The 14,010-nt window shown below is 39.7% G+C and overlaps 1 protein-coding gene across 1 annotated transcript; it reads left to right on the top strand.

Moving 5' to 3' along the window:
* Positions 1 to 9,462: 9,462 nt before the first annotated feature.
* LOC308435289 (olfactory receptor 6C4-like) lies at positions 9,463 to 11,093 on the top strand (the record flags this gene model as incomplete). The annotated part of the gene is made up of 2 exons (XM_080935960.1): positions 9,463 to 9,494; positions 10,148 to 11,093. 2 exons carry the CDS (start codon positions 9,463 to 9,465, stop codon positions 11,091 to 11,093), a joined length of 978 nt encoding a protein of 325 aa, XP_080792086.1.
* Between the last annotated feature and the right edge of the window lie 2,917 nt (positions 11,094 to 14,010).

Genomic DNA, 14,010 nt, shown 5'->3' with positions numbered 1-14,010 from the left:
AACTGTGAGAAAGACTAAGGAATACACATTAACAAGAAGTGGCCTTAAGAAAACAAATAAGTGGGCATGGCTTTTGTCTATGTATTTCTTCCAGGATAGGGCCAGTAGGAGATCTCAAGTCATGCCCACAAGGCTGTAAGAAATTCTGTATGCCTCTTGTTCGTTTGCTTCTTCTCCTCATAACCACCACCATCATTATGATCACCATCATCATCCTGTCTATCATCATCATCATCATCATCAGCATCATCATCACCACCACCACCACCACCTCCACCACCACCTCTACCGCCACCACCATCATCATCATCATCATCATCATCATCATCATCATGTTTCCTCTGTTCTACTTCTAGATCCTAGTTCTAGAAAACAGAATTTGCTTTACTGGGATATCAGGGAGGAGTCTCTGGTACTAAGGACAGTTTTGTTAAATTTGCTTTTGATATCAGAAACAGAGTAAGAAATCTGCCTCAGAGAAAACTTCACTCTTAAATGGAAGTGGGATCTGCTCAAGTGCATCTGCTACTCTTACAGGGGACCTAAATTCCTTCCTCGTTTCATCAAGAGTCCTAAACCACCACCTAAACAACCACCTAGATAAGTTCCAGGAGATCCCAAACCCTTTTCTACCCTTCAAGGACACACACATAGGTAGCATGCACTCACGCAGGCACACATGCATCTGCACAGAAATTTGAAAAATAAAAATAAATTCTTAAAATTAAAAAAAGAAAACACAATCATCACAAACTCTTAGAACTGGACTAGGGGCATGGATATGACTGGGAAAGAATATGGCTCCTCTCAGCCCATGTTCTGACAAGTTGAGTGAGGAATGTATTGAAAGCTGATAGATTGCCAAGTGGTGGTGGCTCACACCATTAATCCCAGCACTTGGAAGGCAGAGGGAGTGAGAACTCTGTGAGTTCAAAGCCAGCCTTGTCTCCAAAGCTATCTCCAGAATAGCCAAGGATACACAAAGAAACCTGTCTCAAAAATCTGATAAATAAATAAGCAAATACATAAAAATAAATAAATGTGATGAAGTAATCTGTCTACTTTATTGTTGCTCTAATAAAATACCCACACAAAACAATTTAAGGGAAAAAATTCTAAATCTACAAACTCTCTACACAAAAGCTTATATCCAATGGACAAAGATATAAACTGCCTTTCTATATGAGATTAAAAAAGCTATAGAAACCCTTAAAATATTCATATCTACCCATCACCAATCAAGATCACCTGGATCTAGATCCTCCTTCTTCAGCTCCATCTTGATTTCCCCTGGACTCTCTTTCTCTCTTCCTCTTTTGGTTTCCTAGCCTTTTAAGCACCCACCTCTCCACTGTCCAATCATATATCACCTTAACATCAACCCACACACTTATGGTTATTTACATATTTTACTTGATAGTCTCATTAAAGACTATCACCTTTGTGTCATCTTTTCTTTTTCTTAAAATTTATTTATTTATATGAGTACACTGTCTCTGTCTTCAGACACAACAGCAAAGGGCATCAGATCTTATTACAGATGGTTGTGAGCCACCACGTAGTTGCTGAGAATTGAACTCAGGACCTCTGGAAGAGCAGTCAGTGCTCTTAACCACTGAGCCATCTCTCCAGCCCAGGTTTCTTTTCTTAAAACCAAGTTTCAGTCTTGTCAGTCTTTTCTATTTGACTATTTACTTTTCTAGTCTATTTGACTATTTCTTATTCTGTTTCCTGAAACCACCCATTGTCAATGCATGTCATAATTAAAAAAATCTTTTTATTGATTCTTTGTGAATTTTACACTATGCACCCCAGTCTTGCACATTTCCCTGTCCCCTTATATCTAAACTTTGCAAATTCCCTCTCAAAATAAAACACACATACACCCAGAGGCACACACAGGCACAGGCATGCACATGCACACACACACATACACGGACACACAAGCACACCCAAACTTGTATACACACACACACATTCACAATTTCAAATAAAAATTTGCATGTGAGAGACACTCTGATACCTGTCTTTTTGAATGTGGATTATTTGCATGATAATGATTTCCAGTCCCATCTATTTTCTTTCAAATGTCATGATTTTGTTATTTATGATTAAAATCCCTGTGTACACATAGCACATTTCCTTTTCCCTGCCTCTGGTGATTATTGAGTGTGAACTTACCATACAGGAGACAAACCTCTGGGTATGTTTGTGAGGCAGCTTCTAGATTGGGTGGCTGTGGAGTCCATGACTGAGGTCCCTGACAGACTAAAGGGAGAAGTGAGAAGGACTGAGGCATCCACCTTCTGACCTTTCTTCTCTTCTTAAGTTCTGTCAATAGTTTTTTTTTTTTTTTTTTTTTTTTTTTTTTTGGGAATTCAGAGCTTTTTGGGCTAGTATCACCTTATGAGTGAGTACATATCATGAGTGTTCTTTTGTGATTGGGTTACCTCACTCAGGATGATCGCTTCAAGTTCCATTCACCTGCCTAGGAATTTCATCAAGTCACTGTTTTTAATAGTTGAGTAGTACGCCATTGTTTAAATGTACCACCGTTTCTGTATCCATTCCTCTGTTGAAGGGCACCTGGGTTCTTTCCAGCTTCTGGCTATTATAAATAAGGCTGGTATGAATATGGTGGAGCATGTGTCCTTGTATGATATTGGAGATTCTTTTGGGTATATACCCAGGAGTGGTATAGCTGGGTTCTCAGGTAGTACTATATCCAGTTTTCTGAGGAACCGCCAGACTGATTTCCAGAGTAGTTGTACCAGTTTATAATCTCACCAACAGTAGAGGAGTGTTCCCTTTTCTCCACATTCTCGCCAGCATCTGCTGTCACCTGAATTTTTGATCTTAGCTATTCTGACTTGTGTGAAGTGGAATCTTAGGGCTGTTTTGATCTGCATTTCCCTGATGACTAGGAATGTTGAGCATTTCTTTAGGTGTTTCACTCCCATGAGATATTCCTCAGTTGAGAATTTTTTGTTTATCTCTGTACCCCATTTTAATAGGATTATTTGATTCTCTTGATTCTAACTTCTTGAGTTTTTTGTATATATTTAATACCAGCCTTCTATTAGATGTAGGATTAGTAAAGATCTTTTCCCAATCTGTTGGTTGCCAGTTTGTCCTTTTGACAGTGTGCTTTGCCTTACAGAAGCTTTGCAATTGCATGAGGGCCCATTTGTGGATTCTTAATCTTAGAGCATAAACTACTCATGTTCTGACCAGGAAGTTTTTTCTCGTGCCTATGTGTGCTAAGCTCTTGAATGATGGTCTTATGGAAGAAGTAAAAAAAAAACAACACCGGAACCCTGATCTCCAACCACAAGACTATTTTCAAGGTACAAATACCATTAGGAAACAAGAAGAACCACAAGATGAGATGCTACAACCTGCCTGTCATTCATGCTTCCTGACAGATGTGTGAGTTTGCCACAGCAACAGAAAGCAAAAGCATTATTTCCAAAGCACAATGAATTATGCAGAAAACACCTTATTTCTTATTTCCTGCTATTATTTTCATAATTATTGTCACCGTCATTTCCTTAAGGTTTTTGTAGTTTGCTAATTTTTAAATTTTGTATAATCCCATACAGGTATATAATGAATTTGGTCACTTTCACCTCTCACTGGTCTATCTGGATGCCTTTCCTCACTCACCAAAACCCTTCTTCCCAATCAATCCCTCCACTTTCTTGTGTGTTGTTGTTGTGGTGGTTGTGTAGTTTAGTTGATGGGTTTGGTTTTGTTTGTTTTCTTCTTCTGTTTTCCATTGAATTTAAGTAGACTTTTTTTTTCATTTTTTTCAAGCAAATCTTGATTATTCCCATGAGCATGGATGAGCCTGCCATTATCTTGCCCCTTACTGTAGTCAAGTCCCAACTTAGAGGCACTTTACCCTCCTCCTTAGAGGTTTGGTTATGGCCCAGATATAAGGCAATGTCAGAATTCCATATTGGTCTGGAAAACTTCCATCTTTTTTAAAAGACAAGAATTCCACCAGGTCATCAAAGTAGAAAACCACATCTGAGGTAACCAATGGGAGATAAGAATCCAAGGCGAGAGATTGGGTTTCAAATTCCTTATCTTCCAAGCATGGTGTTATGATGTGTCATAGCCTTATCAGGATGCAAAACAAAAGCTCAGAAAAATTCCATCTTCAAACAACCACTACCAGAGTCTCAGGACCTTCATCGTTCCCAGCACCCAAACTGGGCTAATTAAAGCTTCATGTATGAACATACAAGAGCATTATTCACAGAATCATAAACATCTCCACAGTGGCTACAGGACTAAAGGAAATGACACCTCTTCACTCATTTGCTGATGGCTTCTTGTTCTCAATGCCTTTTTGAACGTCTTCCCTACTCTTCTATTAAAAGTTCAAGTTAAAGGTTCTTGCCAAATAGTAGTGTTTATTAGCACACTCCATGTGGATCTCCTGGGATTTTTCATTTCTTTCCCCAACTGACATGGCTGGAGTCTCCTCTGGATTGAGTTGTTTAAATATGTGTTAGAGATGAGCTCTAGTGGGATGCCCTCATAGTCTGAGTTATTCAGAAAACTGAGACAAGATCACTTGAGCTAAAGCAAGTCAGCAAGACCCCATTTATAAACAAACAAGCAAATTAATGAGACTGCAGCACTGCAGACACTCAAATCTGCTAATCAGAGTGAAGGGAATAATCAGACTCAGACCTATTAGAACAGAGAAAGTGAGGCTTTAAAAACATATTCCTTTCTGGGGTTTCCATTAGCAGTTTATTAATTCATAACTCAAATAAGTCAGAGTTCAGAGATGCTTCAGATCCAGGTGTCTGTCAATTGATACATTTATGTCAACATGGAAAGGGGTGACAAATGAATGCTAAATTAATACACAAAAGATGAGTGGGCTTGTCCTATTAAATTTTCTCAAATTTGTGAATTGTTGTGAATAATTGTTGCATTAGAAGACAACCATGGACAGCAGGAGAGTTAAGCTTTACACCACTTTCTGTGCATTCCTGTCTCTTAAGTCATGATGCTTCTCATGGACACTCATGATGCACACAGAATTTGTTCTACAAGCCAAAGGTACATAGAGTCTGAGTTTATAGTTGTGCTATCATTACTTTTTGTGATGTTAAATCATGAAGTTGTACCTCTTTTGTTAAAACACATGCTTGGTTTACAACACTGAAACATGAACAGCTATAAAACAAAATGGATACTGTTAGTGATTTCTGCTTTCAGATCGTGTGACTAAGTCCATAGAAGTGTATCAAATACATCTTTCAAACGATTTCAGATAAATGCTCTTCCATTTGTCATTTTTATTGATCTATACTGCATTTGGTAATTCATAAATAGGAAAAGTGTTGTATTAATGGAAGTTCACACTGTTTCTAACATTAGACAGGCATGGTGGTGCACACTTCTAAAGTTAGATTCTTGGGAAACTGATGCATGAGGTGGGGGCAGGATGACTGAGGCTATGAAGCAAGATTCTGACTCAGTGTCTTCTCAACTTCTATTATTTACAAGCCCAAACAAATACATTTGAAGAATTATATGGAATGTGCACATAGTGTTTAAAATGATAACATGGAACTCTTTATAAAATTATTAATACTTACCAGAAGATACCAGAGCCTGGAACTTCAAGATTAGACTATTTGTATGGTTAATTGTACAATCTTGGGGACAAGAAAGAAAGAAAGGTCCTTGAAGTTACAGATATGCTCAGGAATGGGTCAAAGCTTCTGGGTGGAACACTAACCTTTCTGGAAGAGTATTATGAACAGTTACGTGGAGTACCTTTCCTGATTCTGTGCTGAGACTATGTCTATATGAGAAGGAAAGAGATGGTACTCATCCAGGAGGCTGAGTGAATATGGGAAAAAGTCCCACCACTGACAAGCACCACCCTGTCAGTGAGAAGAAGGCTAAGCAATATCTAAAGACCCTCCTGAAATCATTTGACTTCTTTCCTTCACAAACAGATCACTTGGTGCTCTGAAACATAAACACAAGGGATAGTTCTGTAACAAAATAAGCTTCATACCCACTGTCTTTCAAGCCAATTTCTACTGCTGTGTAGGACAGAATTGATGTTTTCCCTCTACCCCAGGTCTCCTCTGTTCATCTGTTTCTATCACACAGTGTATTCTCTGCTGTGTTCTCATACATGAAACCGTGCTTGCTCCACTGTAACAGCCCTTTAGGAAACATTGCGGTGCTCCCTTGGTTTCCATGAACTGCTTAACTTTGTGTTTGTTTCGAAATATCCTTATTTGCCAATCAATTTTTAGAAGGAATGTTTTCTGAATCTACATCATTCTGTGTTTCCCAACTTTTAGAATAAGAGATCTGATGTTACTCTATTACTTCTGTCTGTCAAGTATGAGTTGGGCTTTTGTCCCTTACAACTTTTGGTCACGTTTCTTTGATTTTATTCATGACATCTTCACTATGGTTTGCTATAGGAAGGTTCTGTTCCAGTCTTATCTATATAAAGTCCTAAATGCTCTCTGTGTTTAAATGTCTATTTTTTCTCTAGGTTTGGAATATTTCTACTGTAATTTCATTGAATAAATTATCTATGCCTAGATATCAGCTTCCTCTTCCACATCAGTGAATCCTTAGCTTTGGATTCTTGAGTGTCTCAGACTTCTTGGAACTTTGAATTACATTCATTCAGTTTTTCTCTTTATATATGTCTTAATATTAATAGCTAAAAGTACACAATGTTTAAGCTGTAGAAGGCATTCTCTCAGGAACTCTGCACATATCAACCAGGCAATGTACATAATAACACCAAGTCTCCATTCCCCATATCACACTGGTTTTACAGGAGACAGTGCTGAGGCACATGTTACCCAGTGTCACTTACAAATCTAGTGTGCTGCCTAGTTGTAACTCAACTTGACACAAGCTAGAGTCATCTGAGAGGAGAGAACCTGGGTTGAGAAAATGCTGCCTTAAAATTGGGATCTAGGCAAGTCTGTAGAGCTTTTACGTAATCAGTGATTAATGAGGGATGGCCAATAGGTGTGGGTGGGGCCACCCCTATACTGGTTGTCTTTGGTTCAAAAAGGAATCAGGCTGAGAAATCCATGTGTAACAAGTCAGGAAGCAGCACTCCTCCATGGTTTCTCCATCAATGTCTGCCTTTTTTCTTCCCACACAGTTTGAGTTCCTACTCTTGGTTTCTTCAACAGACTGTACCTCAGGACATATAAACCAAAGAAACCTTTACCTCTCCAAAAAGAAAGTATGTATATACTATATATATATACCTTAATATATTATCATCTTAACTTTTCCTCTATTCTTAAAATTTATTTTTCTGATTGATCTTTTATTAATGTTTTCTGATATTCAACTTTTATGTGGTTGATTCTTTCATTTCTAAATTTTCTGATTAGTTCATTCTCAATTCTGTTTAGTTTCTCAATTTCCTTACTCAATTTCTCCTTTGTTTTTGCCGAATTTCTCCTCCAAGTTCTTGACCTATGTTTTTCAACTTTGGTGACTTTCTTGTCTACATTTTGAATTGATTTTCTTCCATTGCTAATGGGTTTACTTGAGTCATGTATAATGTCATGGATACTTTTAAAAACAGACTCTGGACTCCTTGTGTGACCTTTCATCTATGTTCTAGCCCAGGTGCCTTTAACTGTATTGAGATTGTGAGAAGTAGCTGGACAGATATTTGCACAGGTGAAGAACCTTCCTTTGTCTAGGTGTCAATATTCCTCTGGAACTTCGGGATCTGGAGACTCTACAACACTCAAGTGCAAGTAGGTGACTCAGTTGATTGACCCACTAAGCTCAGACGTGGGGCTGTCAAACTCCAGGGTTAATCTCAGCTAAGGTCTGCTCTTTCCCTGAGGATGAAGTCATTCACTTCATTATCTGAGACAAACCTCCTTCAATTTGTCAGCATCCAGCCCTCCTGCTTTCCCTCTTAACTCTAGGCTGTGTCTCACTCTGAGGCTGTGGCTGATTCATTTCAGGTTCTCTGAATTCTGGTGATTCTTGGTCCTCAAACACCTTCAGAAGCTCAGTTTTGAGTAATAGGTTTCCTCTAAAAATGCCATCTGAGGTGGTTTGGATATGCTTGGTCCATGGGAAGTAGCACTATTAGCATGTGTGGCCTTGTTGGAGGAAGTGTGTCACTGTGGAGCTCGGGATTTGAGGTCTCATATATGTGCTCAAGTCTGGCTAGTATGATCCAGTCGACTTCCTCCTGGCTCCCTTCAGATCAAGAGGCAGAACAATTGGCTCTTCTACCACCAAGTCGGCCAGCTATACTTTCCACCATGATGATAATGGACTGAACCTCTGAAATTATAAGCCAACCCAAATTAAATATTAACCTTTATAAGAGTTGCCTTAGTCTTGGGGTCTCTTTACAACAACAGAACACTAAAACACCATCTTTCCACTGCCCTCTAAATCATGCAGAATGCCCAAATGGAATCCCTCTCCATTGATGACCCTAAATCCCAGAGTGATTGCCATCTTACCAAAATGTACAGCTACAATCAAAACTGTTGGGGACTTAGAGCTAATCCTGAGGTCAGGACTTCCAGAGTGTTTTCATCTGACTTGATTTTAGATAAGAATCTGCTCCCCCAACCCCTGCACACTGTCATGGAGCCTCCAGTGTGGAATTTCATTCATCCACTGGGCAATCTCCCATGCACTGACCGTCTTTTTGCTCTACACATTTAGGGACCCTATCACTACTGTGCACAATTTACAAACTCTTTTCTCCTTCAGAGGTCATTATCTTTATTATTCTAACTCTTCTCCTTCACTGGGTCACACAGAGACAGCTTCTGGCTCATCTTATTTTATAAGTCTCTAGCAGAAATATCTCTTTTGTTATTGTTGTTGTATGTGCACATGGTTTCAGTGCTGACCACTCTGATTTGGACAAAACTCATTCCTGGGAGGGTGTACTTCCTTTTCCCAAGAGTCATTAATTAGCAGAAATATCTGAAAAAAATGGTGAATGAGGAGGATTGTGTCAAAATTATGTATTGTGTTATCTACTGTATGTATCTTTTATAAAAAACCTAGATCTTCAGGGCTATGAAAAAGACTCTAGGAAAATTCAAGGAAATGAGGCTCTTAGAAGAGTTCCATAAATACTCAGAAACATACTCCTCATCTAAATAAAAGCTACTTCCTCAATTTCTCAAGGTAGAATGTAAACAGCCCCCAACTATATAAGGTTTTTATCAGAAACTCTTAAATGATGTCTGTACCTTTGAGTTGAAATTTTATTTTCTAGCCACAAGAAAATCACATACTTACCCATAAATGCAGAAGAAATGCAGGAGCATCAATCTAACAGGAGATACATCATCTGTTCTTCTGCTAATACTATCTAGAATGGAAGAAATGGGACCTGACAAGAAAAAGACCCCCCAAAGACAATAAACAGAAAAGATACTGATAATGATGGTCCACAAATTCAAAAACTCAGATAGAAGGTAGGAACTTTGCAGTTATTATAATTTTAATTAAATTGTTTGCCTACTAAAACTTTCTTCAATTGTGCGTTAACCTCATTTCTTTTCCCACTGAAGCCAAGTGAGTAATATAAGCAAGACATCATTGCAGAATTAATTAACATAATATAAGATCAAACATACAGGGATGCTTCAGTTGTGTACTTCCTGGTAAACTCAGGAGGCTCCATTGAATAGTTTTAATCTTACATCAAACAATTGGCCCTGGTGAAACTAAGTGGATCAGTCACAGGACAAAACTAAGTCTTGGGAAAGTGAACGGTCAGGAGGAGGGGTGGATGACAGGGGAGAGTGGGGGAAAGACAATAACCAAAATGCATTATAAACATAAATGAAATTGTCAAAAAAATAACTGAATTTTTTTTAAGTAGAGGCTTGTTCAAATGAAACTTAGAAAATAATCTGGGTGTTTGTTTAGAAGAGAAGCATGCTGAAATAATAACTTAAAAACTGCTTTCAAAGGAAAAGCACCTTAGAAAAATTCTCAGGCCAGTATGAGGACTACTGCAGCCTGTGAGGAGGAGGGGAGACATTCTACAGAAAAGAAACGAATCTATTTTAAATATTCTGGACTCCTGGCCTATCACTGACTCAACACCTCTGTGTATTCACAGGCAGCCAGAGTTGGCCGTTAAAAATCAGACTTTGACTGAATTCATTCTGCTGGGCCTCACAGACAACCCAGAGCTCCAAATCTGTGTTTTTCTATTCCTTCTCCTCACATACACACTCAGTATTCTGGGGAACCTGACCATCATTCTCCTCACACTGCTGGATTTCCATCTCCAGACACCCATGTACTTCTTCCTCAGGAACTTCTCCTTCCTTGAAATCTCCTTCACATCCACTTTTACTCCTCGCATGCTCTTCAGCATCTCCACAGGAATTAAGACCATCAGCTTTGCTGGGTGCTTCACTCAGTACTTCTTTGCCATCTTCTTTGGAGCCACTGAGTTTTACCTTCTGACTGCCATGTCCTATGACCGCTATGTGGCCATCTGTAAGCCCCTGCAATATACTACCATCATGAGCAACAGGGTCTGCACCCTGCTTGTTCTCTGCTCTTGGATGAGTGGGTTTCTAATCATCTTATTCCCAATCATCCTGACCAGTCAATTGGATTTCTGTGCATCAAATGTGCTCAATCATTATTACTGTGACTATGGCCCCCTCATAGAAATAGCTTGTTCAGACACAAGGCTGCTGGAACTCTTTGATTTTGCCTTAGCAGTCATAACCTTGATTGTCACCCTGGTGCTGGTGATTCTCTCGTACACACGCATCATTGGGACCATTCTGAAGATACCATCTGCCCAGCACAGGAAGAAGGCGTTTTCCACATGTTCCTCGCACATGGTTGTTCTCTCCCTGTCTTATGGAAGCTGCATCTTCATGTACATAAAGCCTTCAGCCACAGAAGGAGTTGCCTTCAATAAGGGTGTAGCTGTACTCAATATCTCAGTGGCGCCTTTACTGAACCCATTCATTTATACTCTAAGGAATAAGCAGGTGAAACAAAGCTTCAAGGATTTCACTAGGAAGATTGTAAATCTCCAATAAATCAGATGACCTCAGTCTAAAGGGTAATTCCAGACAAGAGTCACGTTCATCTCCACAAAAATTCAAGGTCAAGTTGAAGCATTATTTGAGATGAATTGACCATGAAGACATTTCAACTTTACTGTTTAGACTTACCAATAATTTTTGAGCAAGATATTTGTAGTGGGAGTACTTTTTTTTTCAAAGAAAAGCCCAGCTATGATATATAAGTATGTTTTTTTTTTAATCCCAGGTGTGTGATATAGGGTTGCTTCACATTACCCCCAACAGCAGACTATTTGCCTCCTGTGGTGCTCTGGCAGGAGTGTGATTCTGCCAGCTGCAGATAGTTTAATTCTGAAGACTCTGGATACTTAAAAAAACAGAGTAAAAAGCCAGAGCCCAGATCCCAGCTGGGGAGTAGCATGCTGAAGGAAGAGAAGGAGATGGGGATATGGGAGAGTCATGGCTGTTGCTCCTACTGGTTTCTGCTCCTGCTTCTCATCTTGTTGGTGGTCTAGAGAATTGAAACCAGAAGTTTGAGATATCCTGACCATGAAGATTGAACTTGCATCAAGGAACTCAGTGCACCTATTCATGAGGAAGTAGTTTAGAGACTTCTGCCCCCCTTTCCCTCTAACCTTTCTCTCCTACATTGTGTTGGAGTATTAGAAAGAATAAGGGTTGGAAGGGAGGTAGAGATAAAAGAACCCAAATAAAATAGAATTTAAAAAATGCCTACAAATTTTTGAAAATATGTGCACAAATGAATAGTGTTGTTCTCATGTCTCTAGTAATATAGCTGATTATAAGGGAAATGCATTATTTGTTGTTGAATATGTCTGCTACAGGTATTTTAAACAAGTATACTATAGCTTAATAGGTTCTCAGTTTGGGAGCCAGCAAGATGACTCAGTGACTAAAGGCACTTACCATCAAACATGACAACCTGAGTACCACACCTAGTACTAACAGGATAGAAAGAAAGAAGACTCCTGCATAGTGTTCTGAGACTTTCCTTCACAAGATGTTACACATGAGCACATACACACACATATACATACACATGAAAACATGCACATATACACCTATACCTAACACACACAAACACATACACACCCACACATATACACTACACATACACACAAAATAAACGTAAAAGAAGTTCTTAGTTTTAGTTTTTTATATTAGCAATTATTTATGTTCCACTATAAACAGTATTTATAATAAAATGGGAAAAGTTGTATGCCTTAGCATCAAAGTTTAGTTATTTCCTTATTTTATTTTAGTTTTTTATTTTATGTTAGTTTTACATGTTATTTATTACTCTGTACTTCTCTCTCTCTCTCTCTCTCTCTCTCTCTACACACACACACACACACACACACACACACACACATACACACACACACATATATATATATATACACATACACACACACATGTGCGCGCATACACACACACACACGTTTGGGAGGGAGGGAGGCAGAGAAAATATGTGAACTTCAAAGGCAAATTGTGGGACTCAGTTCTCTTCTTCCACAAAGTGGGTCCCAGGCCCTGAGGGCCAGCAGAAGGAATGGAAACAGGCAACCTCAGGAGAGAGGAGGTTGAGAGGACCTTCCAGAATGTACCAGAGACCTGGGAGGTGAGAGACCTTAGATGAAATGTCCTACATTGGGGAAAGAGAACTTGTAGAACCCATCTCCAGCAGAAAAACAGGGCATCAAGTGAGGGATAGGGTTGCTATTCCACAGTCAAAACTCTGACCCATAATTGCTCCCATCCTAAAGAACTGCAGGGATGGAAATGGAGAAGAGACTGAGGAAAAGAAGGTCCAGCATCAGAACTAAAGTGGGATCCAGCTCAAGGGGAGGCCCCAAGGCCTGACACTACTACAGAGGCTATGGAGAGCTCACAAAAAGGGACTCTCCTGACTGACTCCTGAAAGACCCAACAAGCAGCTGAAAGAGACAGATGCAAATATTTACACCAAATCAAAAAACAAGATGCTGATTCCTGCGGTTGAATTAGGGAAAAGCTGGAAGAAGCTGAGGAGGGTGACCCTGTTGGAGGACCAGCGGTCTCAACTAACCTGGAATCCAGACATCTTTAGACACTGGGCCACCAACCAGGTAGCCTACACCAGCTAATATGAGGCCCCCAACACATGTACATCAGAGGTTTGGGTTCAGAGAAGATGCACCTAACCCTCAAGAGACTGAAAGCCCCAGGCAGTTTAGAGGTCTGGTGGAATGGGTAGGGTGGGGATATCCATGTGGAGACAGTGGAGCAGAGAGATGTGTGTAACAGTCTGAGGGTGGGTGGGAGGGGAATGAAATCTGAAGTGTAAACATAAATAAACAAATAAATAAGTCATGGGTCTTGGCATAAAGTGCCTTTGAGACATCTCACTGACCCTGTGTTTCTTTTAAGTGCACCTGAAAAGGTGAGGGATGTCAGATCAGTCTGTACCCTCTTTGTTGCCTTAGCTCTGAGGATGCCTATGTTTACATTGAGGAGTGGCACGCTCTTCTTAATTCCACTTTGCAGGAGGCAGTACCAAATGGAACTCTATAAGTTCAAGACCAGTCTGATCTACATAATGAATTCCAAGCCAACCAAGGCTACATAGTGGGGGATGGGGGAGGGGAATCCAAATAATATGAACAATTATACACATGAACTTTCTGTTAGTTCCCAACAGACACAGTTTATGGATTCTTATGTCACTTTACTCCCCTAAACTTGAACCTAGTGTTCAGATGTGCAAACGTCAGACCTTGTTATGGCGCTCTAAGTGTTTATGTCTTTGTCAGATGAACTAGAGACAAAGTAAGTGCCATCAGGACAAATGGGTGAGATTCAGCAAGTGAGAACCATGACCACTCAATGTGCCAGCCACCTCACTGTGTGGATACCTCACCAATCCTGACAC

Source organism: Micromys minutus, assembly GCF_963924665.1.
Source record: "Micromys minutus genome assembly, chromosome: 22".
NCBI lineage: Eukaryota > Metazoa > Chordata > Mammalia > Rodentia > Muridae > Micromys > Micromys minutus.
The sequence above is the reverse complement of the archived record's forward strand: the minus strand, read 5'-3'. Positions and strand labels throughout refer to the sequence as shown.